Genomic DNA, 18,839 nt, shown 5'->3' with positions numbered 1-18,839 from the left:
TCTCGATGCACCGGGCGTGAGCAAATAAATTTTATTTTATGAGATTGTGTTATTTCACAATTTATTAATTTAAAAATAAAATATATAGTATAATTGCGGCACGTCCTAGAGTGGAAGATACTCTCAGAATCGCCCTGGTATAATAACTCCCCACTTCTTTCAACCTCACAACATACCCCAATTGGGGATGCCATCAGAGGCGGATTAACTGTTGAGAGCGCCCTAGGCAAGCACCTCATCGGCGCCCCTCTAGCGACCACATATTATAAATTTTAACAAGTACCTAAAGTAGCCGAATTTGTAGTTAGGTGGGTTTTACGTGAAAATAAAAATTTCGTGGGAGGGGGGGGGGGGTGGCTAGAGAATTTCAAGAAAATAAAATTTGTCCCGAAAAAAAAAATTCATGGGGGGGGGGGGGTGGCTAGAGAATTGTTTAAAATTGATGTTTTTACGTGAAAATTATGTTTTTAACTTGACTCTGAAGTAGCCCGACCAGTCGCCTTTTAGATTTTTTCAGCGCCGATTCTCGTTCTGAGTAGCCTAAATGGCGATATATTGCCCTCGTTGGCAACACTGCCAGCTATCTTTTTTTTACATACCAAGTTTCATCACAATCGGTTCAGAAGTTTTTTTGCATGAAGAAGTAACATATACCTATACAAACACATAAATAAGCCATTTCCTTGGAAGTTTTTCTCTATTTAACAACTTTCTTTCAAACATTGTTTTTGTTAAAAAACGTGAGATTTTATCTTCATATATTCTCTTATTCATGAAAAATCTGCATTTTGATTTTGATTAAATCCATTAATTGCAATGTATTCTTGTGTTTCGTTATTGATATCCCACTTGACTGGGTCACATCCCACGATAAACAGTCTATTTTGCGACTGCCTCACAACTTCTACGGCTGACGGAGTAGGCAGCATGGACAAATCGTGTTGTTTAGAACTAGTAGGAATTTCACATTGAATAGACTCGGTAGAAGACGCACTGTGAATTGCGTTAGAAAATTCCGAATCATCACTTTTTAATTTAGAAAAAAATGTCTCAATATGTTTCGTATGCTTTATAATATTTTGATTTTTTTCTTCTTTTTCCTTAGCCTTCCTTTTATAAGCTGCACCACTAGGTTTCTTCTTCAATTCAATCATTATTTGGGTAATGAACTAAAACGCAATGTACTAATTAATTCACACAAATACCGCTGCGAGTACGTAATCAATAGAAGCGCGCGTAACCGGCGACATCCAAGCTGAAAGTGATGAGTGTGACTGTCACCCCGTCATCCGTTCGGAAGTCCGGTGCCGGCCGCTTAGCCCCTGCCCCCGCTGCGCCCTTTGCCCTGCAATCTAGCAACGCCCGCGAACGAATCCACGAGGGAGCGGTCTTCTATTAAAAAATCATGCGATGGAGGCATGGAGGAATAATCAAGAAGGCGAGTATGCTTTGGAAGCTCTGCATCTCTACAGAAGTAAATAATCTTTTATATTGTGTAAGCAGGTGCATACTTACTTACAAAATTAAGTTTATATATATATATATTTTTTAATTCTAGGGGCGCCCGCCGGCGCCCCTTTGTAACTGGCGCCCCTAGGCACGTGCCTACTTTGCCTTAGGGTTAATCCGCCACTGTATGCCATAGTCTCACCGGAGCAGTTGGGACTCTTATGCTGTATTCACATAAAAAAGGGGGTCAAATGGCCAACGCAGAATAGGATATTTCATTTCCATTGTTTTTTATGCTTGAAAAAATTAAGAAAAAAATTACGATAGCGAACTTATATGTACGAATAAATTTTCAAAAATGTCAACCCGTCAACCGGACTAGCAAGCACTAGGGCATGACTAGGGACAAGGGGCATTGGGCCAACGTGAGTGGTTTCTTTATTAGGGCCAACGTTGGCATAAATAAACCGCTCACAACGTTGGTAACAGCGTTTACATGTTGGCGAGTTGGCCCTAACGTTGGCCCAACGTGAACGAGGAGCGTTAGGCTTTATTAAGATAAAGATTTTTAGATAGTGTTTTTGGATAGTCGAGCAGGGCACAGCCATAGCGCATATGAGAGTGGTATATTTATGGCGCATATATTTATTTACGGCACGGTTGAACACTGAACGACAGAACAGTAAAAAGAAAAATTCCTGCCTACCGCGCATGTGCCGGTTTGTGTCTTATCCCAATTTTCGGTGCCTCTGGTTTTATTTTTGCGGGCACGGCTCGTTTTGGAGGTCACAATAATCAAATCCAATCAGTTTGCCGATCAATTTATTCAAGACTCATTTCACGTGGAAACGGTTACCGATATAGCATTTGCCGTCGCGTTGAGCCGTGCTCGACCATCGATCAGTTATATTGCGCGAACAAAAGTCAGTGGGAAGAGCGATGCTAAGCTTCGCAAATCTTGTTTTAGCTGAAAGCGCCGTAAATATGAAAAGTATTTCAAGAACAGGTATTTAACAACACTATCATTGGAGTACATCTTTGTAATATTAATATTTAGTGATGATGAATAAAAATACTATTTTAGTGGAAGAAATCGCGCACACGTAGAATTATCAGTTGAATTATATTACGATTTTACTATTTTAATGCGCGTGTATGCTAGTTTATTCAGAAAACAATTTTCCTAATCGTCAAACTGGACAGTTTGACAGATTTACGTCATCCGCTGTCATAGCGGCCCGTCATGTTTATTGTTTACGTTATTGCTTTACAAGATTATTAGGTACGTACCTAACGCACCAACTCATTATCATTTTACATTTTTACAGACATATCAATTCTTAAAGAATTTACTAATATTCTGACATAAAATAAACCCATGAAGATTTTATAATGTTTTCTAAAGTTATTTCCCCTTCCTCAGTCTCCCTGGGCCGAGTCCTTGCCCGGAGGAACATATCAGCAGAATCTGTCCAAGTAGAGCCCGAAGGTCCCTCAGTGAAAACAGTCATCCCAGGCCCAAATTCGAAAAAGCTTATGAAAGAACTGAATGTTTTACAGGTAAATACAATTTTCTGTCATTCAATATGAAGTACCTACCTAGTTTTTGCTACTGCTTTTAGTAGGTACTGAACAGCTCTATAAAATTTATAGAGCTGTACAGTTTTTACATTTATATTATTTTATAATTTATTTTTCTATAAAACTTTTCAACATCAATAATAAAATTCAACATAAATAATGTTTTTTTTTCAGCAAGCACAATCCGTACAGCTTTTTGCTGATTATGATCGATCATATGGAAATTATTTGGTAGATGTTGATGGAAATGTTCTTTTGGACATTTTTACTCAAATATCCTCCATGCCATTAGGATACAATCACCCTGAAATGCTGAGTGTATTTGAAGATAAACGTAATCTGGTAAGACTAATTTAATTATATTACATAGATAGTAAGAGCTTATAAATATCTACCTAATTGTAAATGATATAAAACAATTTTTAAATACGGGATGCCAATGTTAAATCATTATGACTTTAATTTTTTATCAATGATGAAATAAAATACCTAATTTTATAAATAGAGAATTTTAGTAATTGAAGTAAGTAAATTATTTTACCTAATTAACCGTTTGATTGCCAATCGTCGACTTTCGTCGATTCGTGTTTTAACGAAGATTTCCGATCGTCGATTTCCGTCGATTGCGTCAGTCGTGTTCTGATTCGCGCGTACGTCGGGTGTGGTGCTGCGGCGTTTGTAAATATTATTCTAATATTATCTTAATAGTTGTAAGATCGTAGTAAACCTTTTAAATTTCAGATTCATTTATTATTTTTTTTATTTTAGTTAATTGAAAAAATATAACGTCGAGGGCGTCCTCTGAAATGTCTGACAGCGGGAGCGACGATTTCCACTCCTCTAATTCAAGTTCGAGTAAGAGTAGCTCTGATGAGAGTGATGTCAGTGATGTCATACCTGTGTTTTCCAACCGCAGGATGCGAATTTCCAGTAATTCTTCGGATCGTGACCAAGAAATGGAGAGTAACACCGGAAATTACTCATTTTCAAATGTACCTCCCGGAACCAATTTTTCTACCGAAAATTCTCATTTTTTCGAAACGCCTGGACTTCGGGATCCTCCTCCGCGTGATTCTAAACCAATATCATATTTTGATTTATCGAAATCCTTGAAAATTCAAAGAATTTATGGGGTTTTAAAAAAATATATAGTTTCATAAAAAATAATGTTTTTTTGGTGGCATTTTACAAGCAAATGTATGAATTTTATGGCACTCAAACGGTTAAAACACTTAATTCATTTTCTAAATAAAAATATAAATTTGCGTAATTTAAGTGCTTTAATTGTGATAACAACTAAAAATAATTCAAGTAAACAATATAAAGATAAGTAATTACATACATCAACTGCAATACATCATGCAGCTAATAAAAAATAAATTTCACAAAGATTTAGAGTAAAGGAATGCTTAGTAAAGTTGTCGAATTCCGCTTCATGCGAAGGCTCTTTAACATCTATAAGACGGGTGAAATTTAGTAAATTTCTCAAATCCAAATATAATATTGAAAATAATAAACGAAATACTTCGGCACACTTCTTTATAACTATGCACATGTGTAACAGTTTTTTTTTAACAAAATAGGTAGACTAACATAGCTGTCACATGCCAGCTTGTCTGCAGGATCCACCGAATCAAAATATCTTAAATCTATGTCTATAACATTGTATGATTAAGTGTACATGAGTAAGTCTTATGTACACATAATCAACAAAAAAAACAACACTTAAATATCTAAAGAAGTCAACTATTTAAGTCAGGGGTTTAAGTAAACATGAAGAAAATAGGTTTTTATTGAGAAAAATGAAACTTTAATGCATCTTTTACCATCACCCCCAACATAAGTAGTTGTTTCTTGTAGTAATTAAGTTGTAACCAAGTGCTATTTATAAATTTGACAAGTTTATCGAATGCTTTTGCCACGACTTATTCGAAAATGCAGGGGAATATATGTCTTAATCCATTTTTGTTTCCAGAAAGCCTTGATTAATCGGCCAGCCCTTGGTGTATTTCCCGGAGCAGATTGGCCGGCCAAACTCAGGGATATTTTATTGAATGTTGCACCGAAAGGATTGGACTGTATTACCACTATGATGTGTGGTTCCTGCTCCAATGAGAATGCTTACAAAAACATCTTCATGTGGTACCGCCGCACCCAGAGAGGAGAGAATGTTGCATTCACTAAGGAGGAGATGGAATCTTGCATGATCAACCAAGCCCCTGGATCGCCGGCTCTGTCCATTCTGTCATTCAAGGTAACGCCTTTACCATAACAAAAGTAAAGTTCTCCCTCCCCACTACTTCAGCCTCACAAATTCCAGTCAGCATTTCTGCAAAGATTTGAATTTGACAATTCCTATTGAAAAATATGTTTTCATACCACATTACAAAATACTAATAGTGGTATTTTGAATTTCAACATTTTTTTAAAATTTTTAAAGCCTCATACGAGAGGGTACCCAAAAAAAACGAACTTAATTTAACAAAAAAACTTTAATTCACTTCTAATCGTTTATTCTCTGCCCAAATTTTTTTAAAAATTTGTCTATTGTGATACCCTACAGCGAGTCCATCGTTTATATCTTCACCTCAGCAATTGCGGAAATAAAAAAAGTCAGAGGGGGCAAGGTCTAGTGGTTGGGTCACAGTGGTCTTGTCATTTTTGGTTAAAAATTGGCGCACAGTCTGTGTGAGCAGGAGCGTTATCGTGGTGAAAAAACCAGTCGCCTGACTGTGACAAATCAGGCCTTTTCGGCCTCAAACTGTGCCCAATCTTTTCAAAACTTCCAAGAAGAAAACCTGGTTGACCGTCTGACGCGGTGCAACAAACTCTGAATGGACGACTCCTCCCTCTCACATCGAAAAAACAAATCAGCGTTATCTTGACGAGCTTTTTTGGGGCAAGGCGAACTTGATTTTCAGTGGAAGACTTCATGTTCGCCTCGCCTCATGATCGTAACCGTAGCACCATGATTCATCATCTTGGAAAAAAAGTTTGAATTATTTCAGAACTCTTCTTTCAAAGCAAAGCATGCTTCCACATGAACTTGTTTTTGTTCAGCATTGATCATCGAGCATTGAGCATGAGCATCGAGGCACGAATTTCATCCCCACCCCTTTCATCCCCAAATCTTCCGTTAAAATTCCCCCCCCCCCCAGGGCCCCTTGGTTTGCTTTGCTGACTGTCTTTTGAGTCTTAGATCAGCCCCTATTGGGGATGCCGTTGTCTCACTGGCTCCAGACGGTTAGCAGCAGTTGTGACTTTTGTGCAGTATTCACAAAAGAAAAGAACTCACCGAGGGAGCTAGTTGGACTATTAATAGAACACTGTCACCTCAGGAGACACAAGTAGTTCTTGGGAGTGTAAACCACCAATAGCTGAAATATGAAGACGGCGTAGAAACATTGATTTGTCTAAAGTGCCAATGCCCCGCTTTGGTTAAGAAGGTTCAGTTTCTATGGGAGCTATTTTCTGGAACTGTAGTGAACTTTAAAAGGGACTAACGCAGACAGGTGAAAAATCAGTCAGAATTCTTCCAATTTGAATGTTTCCATTTTTAAAAAGACAATAAAAATATTATATTATAGGTAGATACTTTATTGCTTTACTGAATGCTTGACACAATCAGTTCCGATTTTGAAAATGACACTTGAATTCAAAACAAATCCGAGTTCAAAACCAGAGTTAACAGACAGACCCACAACTGAAATTACTATGTATGATTAAGTTACTGTCAAATGAACGACGTAAAACATGGGAGTAATGCCTAGAATTTGCGGGCGAAATGTTTGATTTGATGAAATTTGATGAAAAAAATTTGATGTCACAGGCCGAGCGACGTCATACTCGCCCGTGAATATGTACTAGGCTTATGATCTGAGTGTTTACAGGAGTTATACCGTATAGGTCTTCACCGTCTTAATAATAATACATACAGGAAATATGATATCCAAGTGGTGCTTTAAATCATGTTGGAAAAGAAATAGTCACATTTCATAAGTTTTATAGAGAGCAATCAAGTTACATAGATTAATAGAATCTCATTATTATTACATATCAGCAAAGACTAATTTTTATTTGAAAAGTAAATATTTTTAAAATTGAGTAGAGTAATTGTTGTGGTTGCAGGGTGCTTTCCACGGTAGGACAATGGGAGTTTTATCAACCACGCATTCCAAAGCTATTCATAAGCTGGATGTGCCGGCATTTGACTGGCCCATGGCATCCTTCCCTGTGTATAAGTATCCCCTGGAAGAAAACCAGAGAGAAAACGCAGCTGAAGATAAGAGGTAGGTACTATAAATTATTTAGTAAATATGGAGAGGTGCTCAGCCTTAATATGCACAAATTATTTAAAAAAATACTTCCTACCAGTAAATTTACAATGAGGAACAACTATTTTAGTCCATGCAGAAGCAAAATAATGCATTTTCACAAATATTTGACAAATTCTTTGAGGCCATTTTCTTACAATTTGACACATATTAATTTGACAAACCGGTTTTTAGGTTGGTTTTTTCTTTCCCTTTTAACCAAGAACCTATTTTTTAAACATTGACATAAATACAAAGACGCGTTATGTTCATACTGTTTGAATAAAAAATATAGCACATTCCATTTTCTAGATTCAAAGTGATTAACGAAACACATAAGAAAAGAATAGCCAATAACGATGTGTGAATAGACGAAATAGTTAGATATAACAGCCTGCGTAGCATTGAACAGAGCGCATTAGAAAGTAATAGCCATGTGTACGGGTGAAATAGCTATATTATTATGAAAGCCAGTCGTTTCTGTATGCTTATCTTTACATCAGCCGCGAGCTTAAGCGGCCCACTGATGGGCGAGCACGTAGCAAAAAGCCTTGTGTATAATTGTATTTGTTGAAATAGTAAGTTATTTTTGTGCACTTCTCAAAAACACAGGAAAGCATTTTTTTCAATGCATCTGACCAACGAACTTATGCGCGATACTAAACGCAGTAAATCTCAAGTATGGACCTAGTTCAGTTGAACCATGCGCATTGTCTTAGTAGCCTATCTTCTCTTTTAATTCATCTAAATTTAAGTAGATTCGTAGCTTGGGTTTAACCTTTTCTCTGCGGGAGACGCACGCCTGCGACGCACTGTACATGCCCTGTACGCGGGTGGCACATCTGTGCGACGCAAAGTTTCTTCGGCGTTATGGGTATGAAACATGCTTGAGCACGGTAAAACTTATACTCTTAAAAAATCTCACATCTTTACACTACTGACATCTTACGATATTTATCCATAATACGTATCCTAATCATCGATATAAAGATTTGAAGGGATCTTCCAACTCAGAGCGAAAAATGAATCAGTTTGAATTCTTCCCGCGTCTTTACACACGTTATTGCGCAGGCGCATTTTATAAGATTCTCAAACAGAGACGCTCGCCGTGTAGATTACATTGTTTTATCGAATTATTGTTTGCTTTTTCGTGGATATGAACTTTTTTAATTACAGTGTACATTCATCTGATTTATCATATTTTAAAATAAGTTCAGTTACATAAATTCATTCAAACTATTGAAGAAATATAAAATTTCGTCAGTGTTAGATTATTTTCAAATAAAAATACGTGGTTAAAACTTTTTTTTAGTGAAAAATCAAGTGTAAAGTTGTACAAGTTTGACGTTTTATCAATTTTTGAAAGTATTTTTATTGCCAAAATACAAAATGTCGGGTCGTGGTCTTAATGACGAAGAAATATTTGGTGCTACTTTAGAAATAGATTCAGATTTTGAAATTAGTGACAGTGACGTCGATAATAATTGCGAAGATGCTGAAATACATGAAAGCCATGATTCTGAACCCGAAATGAACATTGAAGAAGGAGAAGAAGTGGTTGAAAATCTGTGGACTGCCGGCCCTTTCGTACCCATTATTTATGAATTCGACGATTTCGCATCAGGTATCAATCCAGATACCAGGTTAACTGAAGACACGCCCGAACTTATGTTTTTTGAACATTTTTTGAATACAGAAATTATGACAAAAATTGTTGATGAAACAAATCAATTTTATCAATATAAAGTTAGGACGATGGATTTTACAGCAAAATCGAGAGTTACAAAATGGGTTGATACAACAGTCTCAGAAATGTACGTTTTTATTGCGTTAACATTTGCCATGACTAGGAACAAACACTTAGCTATCGAGGAACATTGGAGTACGAACCCCATAATCTTTTCACCAATATTTGGAAAGACAATGCCCAGAGACCGTTATCAGATAATATTACAGATGCTCCACTTTAGTGATAGTAATATTCAAACGCCTACTGATAGACTGCATAAAATACGTGTTCTTGTTGACCACACACGAAATATTTTTAAATCAACTATGATGCCCCATGAAAATCTATGTATTGACGAAAGCATCATCGTTTTCAAAGGCCGTCTATTATTCAAGCAATACATTCCATCTAAACGTCACCGATTTGGAATAAAAATGTTTGTGATGTGTGACGTCATGACGGGTTTCATTCTCGATTTTATAATTTATGTTGGTTCTGATACAGAAAAAAATGATACTCAAGGTATTGGTATTTCGGGAGGCGTTGTAACCACCCTTTTGTCAGATTATTTCGGAAAGGGTCATAATTTGTGGTGCGACAACTGGTACACTAGTCCAAATTTATTTAAATATTTACACGAAAAAAAAAACTAATGCTTGTGGCACTGTTCGGAAAAACAGGAAAGGCATGGCACCTTTTGTTAAATTGAAGAAAGGGGAAATCCAATCAAAGCACCAATCACCGTTGTTAGCTTTGAAATGGCACGATAGGCGTGAAATCCATATGCTGACCACTCTTCATGATGGTTCTGTTGGACCATCGGGAAAAATAAATAGATCGACAGGAGAGCCCATTTTAAAACCACAATGTGTTCTAGACTATAACAAGAACATGGGTCTAGTAGACAAAGCTGATATGATGCTAAGCAACTTAAGTTGTATGAGGAAGTCACTCAAATGGTACAGGAAAGTTGCATTTCATATAATTGATTTGTATTTATTAAATGCTTACATAATATACCAAACTGTAACATCAAAAAAAGTCAGTTTGGCTGATTTCCAAATGGCTGTGATTGAGCAATTACTAGAGAAATATCACAAAACTTTGCCGAGTATTTTACGTCCCACAACATCAAGAGATTACCCGATGCGTTTATCATCGAAAATTGTTTCCAAACACATGCCCATTAAAGTTCCCCCTTCAGCAAAAAACACAAACCCTCGTCGAAGGTGTCGTGTCTGTGCCACTTCAACACTGAAGCCCAAAGTCAGAAAACTTACTAAATTTATGTGCTTAGAGTGCAATGTGCCGTTATGCGTTGAGAACTGTTTCAAAATTTATCACGATAAAAAAATATATTAAGTGATACATATTTACGGTGACATAATAACAGAAAAATTATTTCATTATTTTTGTAAATTTAAGTGTAGTTATTTTTTATTATATGAACCTTTTTAAGTGTGTCAATATTTCATGTATCCAGTCAAACGCGACATCGCACCCATAAATCAACCACTTACATCGCACCACAGTTGAAGAGCTCTACTCCGGTATGTTTATAAGCATGTGTATCGTTATCTTTGAAATATAAACATGGCCGCCCGGGTATACCGTATCAGATTACGAATATTATATACTTCGAATTTTTATCAAGTCTCATTGATGTTCGGATTGTTTATTTATACTTGAAAAGATAATTCAAGACATAAGCGACGTATTTTTTAAAACAAATTTTAAAATCCATGCGTGATTATTGTTTAAAGTCATAAATTAGATTGATGATAAATAGCCCCGCGTGTGAACGAAGTGATACAAATTAATGACGCATAGAAAAGGTTAATAAAAAAAGAGAAAAAAAAATAACTTAAGAACGTACTTTCGTGTTTTTAAAAATTACATGTGACTTCATAATGGTGGCAGTCTGTGACTTTTCAGAGAGCCAGAGTAGTAAGATTGAAAATATGACATTATTGATGTTGTAGCTGAAAATAGGATTTTTTTTTTTAAATTAAAATTTTGTTTACGAAGATTTTCAGCATTCTTTCAGTTTGAAAAAGGGCAGCATCCTAAACTAACAAATTTTCATACGAAATACTGAAATTTATAAAAAATGTATTTTCAGCTACAACAACATTATTAATGCTGTATTTTTCAATCTTACCACTCTAGCTTACTGAAAAGTCACGGACCAGGATCAGGATGAAATCAACAAATCCAAAAATAAATTATTAGCAAGAATTAAAAAAAAACATGAATTCTTTTGAAATAATTTGTAAAGCACACATCACATATTTTTGTTCCATTAAAGATGCCTGGCTGAAGTGGAGGAGTTGTTTGAAGTGTACAAGAAGAAAAACAATCCAGTTGCGGGAATAGTCATCGAACCCATTCAATCAGAGGGGGGGGATAACGAAGCATCGCCTGAATTTTTCCAACTGCTACAAAAGATCGCCAAGAAGGTAAATATTATTAACCATTTTATTTTTTTTTTTTTTGGTCGCAACTTTGATGTAGTATTTTTATAAGATTTTTTATCATAGTGAGATAAGTGTTGTTTAATACCTTTATTACCTAATATTTTTTCTTATCTTGTGGTTATAGAGACAACATGACTTTCGTAACATTTTACTATAATTATTATGAGCATCTAAGTTTTTTTTTAAATATTGTCGACTAGGGAAATTAGCATATAATACTGTAACCTCCGAATAAACATTTTTAACTCTTTTTTTTTAAATTTTATTTTCTAGTGGTTTCAAAGTACAGAGTTTTTTGAGTTTGTAAAATATAATTTTTGGTTAGTCATAGTTGTTTTGAATTCTGATAACCTTCTTAAAAACATTATACATATGTATTATAATATAAAATAGGTTAGATACAGTAGTCTCTGTAATCCGAACCCACTATTTTAAAAATATCTCTAGGCCTATGTCATCCTTGGGAATGCTGTGGGAGGGTATTTTTGAGGAGAGGAAGGAGTGAGCATTATGTAGCATGTTGTAGGAGGGAGGAGACACAGAGGCCAGTAAACCAAACCTCCAGTAATCTAACCATCCGGTGATGGGGGTGGAAAATACAAGAATTTGACCATTAATGAATTAGTGTAATTTTAAAGAAACTTGAAGTGGAGAAAGTTCTACGAAATCAGCAAGGAAATATAACATTGGTAAAAACACAGTATCTCATTTGAAAAGTTAAATAAAATAGAACATCAACTATGTTATCTGAAAATTCGTTAAACCGAACTGGCTCAGTTTTTATTTGTTCGGAATATAGGGACTATACTGTACATCGGTTTCTTCTGTAATAGAAGTCATAAATACAGCATTAAAATAGTTAATGATTCAGTAAAAATTAAAAATATTATAGTGACAAGTATATAGTATACAATACTAACTACACAGTAAAATAATTGCAAACTGCTTGCCAATAAAAAAATGATTGAAATAGATAGTCAAGTATTCTCAAAACACTAACTCCAGATCACATCAATTTTCTGTGCGCTAATAATTTATTGTTCCTTTTACATAATGTATAAACTCCTTTTACTCCCTTTCCATCTTCTATGTGACAATCTATTTATATATAAATCCCGCTACAGATTTGGCAACCTTTCGTCTACCACTGCTGATGGTAAGTTTAGAAATAAAAACACTGTGAATGTTCACACATTTTTAGTTATAGAATTACGATCTATATCTACGAATTAAATACAAAAACAATAAATATAGAATTATGAGATAGTAACAGAATTAGCCAAAAAATCGTGTTTTAAGAGCATTCAAATTTTTGCATGAGCATTCAATATTTTCATTATTATAGTCTTTTGGACTCCTTTTCTTATTGTCCCCTTTTTGGAAACCTCGTATATCACAATTCATTCGGTTTTTAATAAAGTGTCCGTATATTACGAACATTTAACTAACTCCGTATATTCCCTTATACAATATTATATTAGAATGCTTTTAGAATCCTATTAATTTGGACAACGGTATATATAATGATTCATTGTCGTCATGTCAATAGGCGTCCATACAACCAAAGGCATAACCGACATAAATACAATTTGATTTTTTTTTTTTTTGCTTTGCTTGGCTCGTTTCCTGAGTGGAAGGTTGCGGGATAGAATCCTACCCACGACAGCTTGTCCTATTCTTCACTACACAAGCGCTTATCTTAGTGTGGAAATAGTAGAAAACTGAAAGAATGCATTCTTGTGCAATTTTACATGATTTCTTTTTAACATAATAATTTACGTTTGGAGCCTCTCAAACTCCATTACACATATATTTTAAAAGAAACAAAACAGAATTCCGAAAATTCAAAATGGTAGACGAAATTATAATATCATTTTATATTAGACTAGTGGACCTCGCAATGGTTCGCTATTGGTAATGTTTTTCTCGGGCGTGTCCGACTTCTTCTACCATTCATTACTGTATACCACAATGTAACTGTTAAAATACTACATTACACCGACATTGTATCTCATTCTGGTGCATATATATTGCATTAGGTATTCCTCAGGCGTGTCCGACTTCTTCTACCATTCATTACTGTATACCACAATGTAACTGTTAAAATACTACATTACACCGACATTGTATCTCATTCTGGTGCATATATATTGCATTAGGTATTCCTCGGGCGTCTCCGACTTCTTCTACCATTCATTACTGTATACCACAATGTTACTGTTAAAATACTACATTACACCGACATTGTATCTCATTCTGGTGCATATATATTGCATTAGGTATTCCTCAGGCGTCTCCGACTTCTTCTACCATTCATTACTGTATACCACAATGTAACTGTTAAAATACTACATTACACCGACATTGTATCTCATTCTGGTGCATATATATTGCATTAGGTATTCCTCGGGCGTCTCCGACTTCTTCTACCATTCATTACTGTATACCACAATGTTACTGTTAAAATACTACATTACACCGACATTGTATCTCATTCTGGTGCATATATATTGCATTAGGTATTCCTCAGGCGTGTCCGACTTCTTCTACCATTCATTACTGTATACCACAATGTAACTGTTAAAATACTACATTACACCGACATTGTATCTCATTCTGGTGCATATATATTGCATTAGGTATTCCTCAGGCGTGTCCGACTTCTTCTACCATTCATTACTGTATACCACAATGTAACTGTTAAAATACTACATTACACCGACATTGTATCTCATTCTGGTGCATATATATTGCATTAGGTATTCCTCAGGCGTGTCCGACTTCTTCTACCATTCATTACTGTATACCACAATGTAACTGTTAAAATACTACATTACACCGACATTGTATCTCATTCTGGTGCATATATATTGCATTAGGTATTCCTCAGGCGTGTCCGACTTCTTCTACCATTCATTACTGTATACCACAATGTAACTGTTAAAATACTACATTACACCGACATTGTATCTCATTCTGGTGCATATATATTGCATTAGGTATTCCTCGGGCGTCTCCGACTTCTTCTACCATTCATTACTGTATACCACAATGTTACTGTTAAAATACTACATTACACCGACATTGTATCTCATTCTGGTGCATATATATTGCATTAGGTATTCCTCAGGCGTGTCCGACTTCTTCTACCATTCATTACTGTATACCACAATGTAACTGTTAAAATACTACATTACACCGACATTGTATCTCATTCTGGTGCATATATATTGCATTAGGTATTCCTCGGGCGTCTCCGACTTCTTCTACCATTCATTACTGTATACCACAATGTTACTGTTAAAATACTACATTACACCGACATTGTATCTCATTCTGGTGCATATATATTGCATTAGGTATTCCTCAGGCGTGTCCGACTTCTTCTACCATTCATTACTGTATACCACAATGTAACTGTTAAAATACTACATTACACCGACATTGTATCTCATTCTGGTGCATATATATTGCATTAGGTATTCCTCGGGCGTCTCCGACTTCTTCTACCATTCATTACTGTATACCACAATGTTACTGTTAAAATACTACATTACACCGACATTGTATCTCATTCTGGTGCATATATATTGCATTAGGTATTCCTCAGGCGTGTCCGACTTCTTCTACCATTCATTACTGTATACCACAATGTAACTGTTAAAATACTACATTACACCGACATTGTATCTCATTCTGGTGCATATATATTGCATTAGGTATTCCTCAGGCGTGTCCGACTTCTTCTACCATTCATTACTGTATACCACAATGTAACTGTTAAAATACTACATTACACCGACATTGTATCTCATTCTGGTGCATATATATTGCATTAGGTATTCCTCAGGCGTGTCCGACTTCTTCTACCATTCATTACTGTATACCACAATGTAACTGTTAAAATACTACATTACACCGACATTGTATCTCATTCTGGTGCATATATATTGCATTAGGTATTCCTCAGGCGTGTCCGACTTCTTCTACCATTCATTACTGTATACCACAATGTTACTGTTAAAATACTACATTACACCGACATTGTATCTCATTCTGGTGCATATATATTGCATTAGGTATTCCTCGGGCGTCTCCGTCTTCTTTTAATAAGAACAAACTTTGAAATTTTCATCGTTATCAGTCTACTCTTGCGAGCACAGAAATAAAAATATATAATATATACACAGGCTGAATTTTTATACATTAAGATATTTGTGGCACGTTTCAGAGTGGATGATACTCTCAGTAGCGCCCTGGTGTAAGACCACCCTTCAGAATCTAAAAGTTGCTTGAAATAGCTTTGTGACCTGAATAGCCAGGTACTTCTCCATCATCCTCTTCCCCATCCCACTACCTTCAGCCTCACAACACCCCAATTGGGGATTCCAGAGTCTCCAGGTTAGGAGCAGTAGGGACTCTTGTGCGGTTTCACATTAAAAATAAAATCCTGAATAAATACATAAATAATGTTAGTTTATGAATTTTCCAACTGGCAATACATGTTAATGCTATAATTTAATGAATTAAGTCTATTGTTATTGTCCAATAGAATGGAGCGGCACTCTTGATAGATGAAGTCCAGACTGGTGGTGGGCCCAGCGGCAAGATGTGGTGCCACGAGCACTTCAACCTCGACTCTCCTCCAGACATTGTGACCTTCAGCAAGAAGATGCAGCTGGGCGGCTACTTCCACACCAAGGAAATTATGTAAGTTATCAAAATATTACATAACATTAAGGTCTGCAGTCTTGCTCTGTAGTGTACAATAGTGGAGTGGAGGAGACTTGTCCACTAGGGAAATTAGAGTGGGGGTCACAATCCTCAACAACGAGGAAATAACTAAAGAAGTATTGCCCTGGAGATAGTTCACTTCCGCAATCAAAACAATCTTAAAATTACTCTTGTTAAGTTTAGTAATGATATCAGAATCTTCCCAGAACCCCGTCCTAAGCACACAAAATTATTTAGTCGCCCTGAAATGAACTGTCAACTTATATTGAATATGTTCATTATCATTGTTTGCAGGCCAGTGGAGCCTTACAGAGTATTCAACACCTGGATGGGAGACCCAGGCAAGCTCCTGCTTCTGGAGCGTGTCCTCAGTGTGATCAAGAAAGAGAATCTGCTGAAGCAAGTCCAGGCTTCTGGAGACGTCCTGATGAACGGTCTGCAGACCCTGCAGAAGGAGTTCCCCGCCTTGCTGAACTCCGCCAGGGGAAGAGGCACCTTCCTGGCGGTGTCCTGTCCCACAAGTTCGCTCAGGGATGACCTGATCAATCGACTCAAGCAGAAAGGTAAATTTAATTAATTTGAAAAACTGTATAGATTAGCGCCAGATTGACGTACATTTCTATCTTCATTCACATTCGCACATACTCTTCTGTTATACCGACTCGGACACCTGGGGTGTCCTCAACTTCTTCTTCCATTCACTTGGGCGTCATACATATATTATATTCTGCCGACTACCTTTTAGTTTATTTCAAGGTAAATGAAAATAGAATGTAATGTCCTGTAAAGTCTCCAAGATTGATATTCATAGTGCAATTTCCTTGTTTAAAGCGTTTACCTCTAAGTTAACTAACCTTGATGGAGTTCAACCTTTGGTAGGAGAAGAAAAGTGTCATCGTTTTTGTAGTTACAGGACAGTTACATGATCATTTGACACTATCTAGTCAAGCAAACAGGGATAGTAGCCTTTTAATAATAAATCAAAACATTCATCAATGTGACATATTTCATTACATAATGAAGACCATCTATGACTGTCACACAAATTATACAAACAGATTATAATACAAGCAACAATTTGTTCCCACCTATTTTTGCAGGTTTATTAATCATTTAATTTTTTTGAGATGAAAACATGAAGATTAACGATTATTTTATTTAAAATAGGTTTCCAGACCGGTGGTTGCGGAGACCATGCAATCAGGTTTAGACCAGCCCTGATCTTCACACCAAAACACGCCAACATCTTCCTCGAAGGATTCCGGGCCACCCTCAAAGAAACCAAGTAAAAACAAACACGGGTATACAGTTATCTGAATTGATTTAACTACCATAATATAATGCTAGGAAAACAGGGCTTCCAACACAAGCGTGCCATATTATATAGATACTTATATCAACAAAATAATAATAATTAGCGTTAAAAACCAGTCTTCCATTTTTTGTATTTATGTATGTATTACATATTTTATATTTATATTGAAAAAATAATATTTTACATCAGAGAGTGCATTTAAACATGTGTAAAAATACAAGATTTTGTAAGACACATCTGGATTGTGCCATTTTTCAGAAGATCTGACCTTATGCATATTATTTTTAGTAATTGAATTTAAATGAAAATAATATTATTAAAAAAATAAAAAATATATATACCTATATATATATAAATATATGTATTATAATTTTTGTTATATTTTTGCTGTGCATTTACACATTATGTATTTGTGGATATAAAATAATATATTTTTAATTGCAGAATAAGCTCAATAAAATGTCTTCCATAAATGTTAATAAACAAGTCTTCCATGTGTAATGTTAAATGAAAACAATAATTATTATTACGTATTAAACTGTTCAATATTCAGCATTTAGTTTTCTTTTTGTATCTCCTTGTTCTAACTGAATATGGGCTCCCTTCTCTCAGGTGACAAGAGTATTCTTATGATGGGTTGTTTCAGAGATTTTGAACAATTTATCAAAATTCAAAGTTAATTTTCAAGTTCTGTGAAGGTTTTATTCAAGTTCTGTTATTATTTCAGTTATGTGAAACAACTGGCTAATAATGATATACTATTATTATGAAAAATTGTTCAAATTCTCTGAAACGACGATTTTAAATTTGATGAATTGTTTAAATTCCATGAAACAACCCGTCCTTAGAATTAGCATTTAACAGGAACCTTTCAACTGTAAAATAAATAAAATAGAGTTGAATGGTCATTTGATGACTTTGTCACCTGTGAATTTCTGCGAAACAACTGGGCCTTAGAATTCTTACCAGGCAATTATGCCGGCTTCCTGCTGTCTCCCTCCAGTTCCTTACACCTAAAAATGTGGTGTTCACTTCCACACCGTCCAGCCACCAAGTTTAGGGTTCCCTCACATCCCATCCTGCTTTACAGAAAACCTTTGCGTGGAAGATATTGTTGATTTTTAGCCAAATAAAGCTTGAAAATAAATATTATACTTCTTTATATAGCTTTTAATTATTTATTCAAAGCCATATAGCCCTGCTTTTAAGGGAAATAATATAACTACAAATTTTTCATTAAA

The 18,839-nt window shown here is 35.5% G+C and overlaps 1 protein-coding gene across 1 annotated transcript; it reads left to right on the top strand.

The window, feature by feature from the left end:
• Positions 1–2,045: 2,045 nt before the first annotated feature.
• On the top strand, positions 2,046–17,941 carry Gabat (4-aminobutyrate aminotransferase). The gene is made up of 9 exons (XM_089634084.1): positions 2,046–2,455; positions 2,873–3,009; positions 3,205–3,372; positions 5,006–5,284; positions 7,159–7,319; positions 11,381–11,531; positions 16,102–16,259; positions 16,578–16,846; positions 17,451–17,941. Exons 1-9 carry the CDS (start codon positions 2,389–2,391, stop codon positions 17,570–17,572), a joined length of 1,512 nt encoding a protein of 503 aa, XP_089490210.1. The 5' UTR covers positions 2,046–2,388; the 3' UTR covers positions 17,573–17,941.
• The last annotated feature ends 898 nt before the right edge of the window (positions 17,942–18,839 follow it).

Source organism: Hesperophylax consimilis, chromosome 8 (assembly GCF_061612785.1).
Source record: "Hesperophylax consimilis isolate HC1 chromosome 8, BYU_Hcon_1.0, whole genome shotgun sequence".
Classification (NCBI taxonomy): Eukaryota; Metazoa; Arthropoda; class Insecta; order Trichoptera; family Limnephilidae; genus Hesperophylax; species Hesperophylax consimilis.
Note: the sequence above shows the minus strand (reverse complement) of the source record. Positions and strands in the feature narration are given on the sequence as shown.

Excerpts from the sequence above, each read along its gene's own strand:
- Gabat (XM_089634084.1), top strand. The coding sequence starts at position 2,389 with ATGCTAAGCTTCGCAAATCTTGTTTTAGCTGAAAGCGCCGTAAATATG. Across the intron at positions 16,260-16,577 it reads TTCCACACCAAGGAAATTAT|GCCAGTGGAGCCTTACAGAG; the intron begins GTAAGTTATCAA and ends CATTGTTTGCAG. Across the intron at positions 16,847-17,450 it reads CAATCGACTCAAGCAGAAAG|GTTTCCAGACCGGTGGTTGC; the intron begins GTAAATTTAATT and ends TATTTAAAATAG.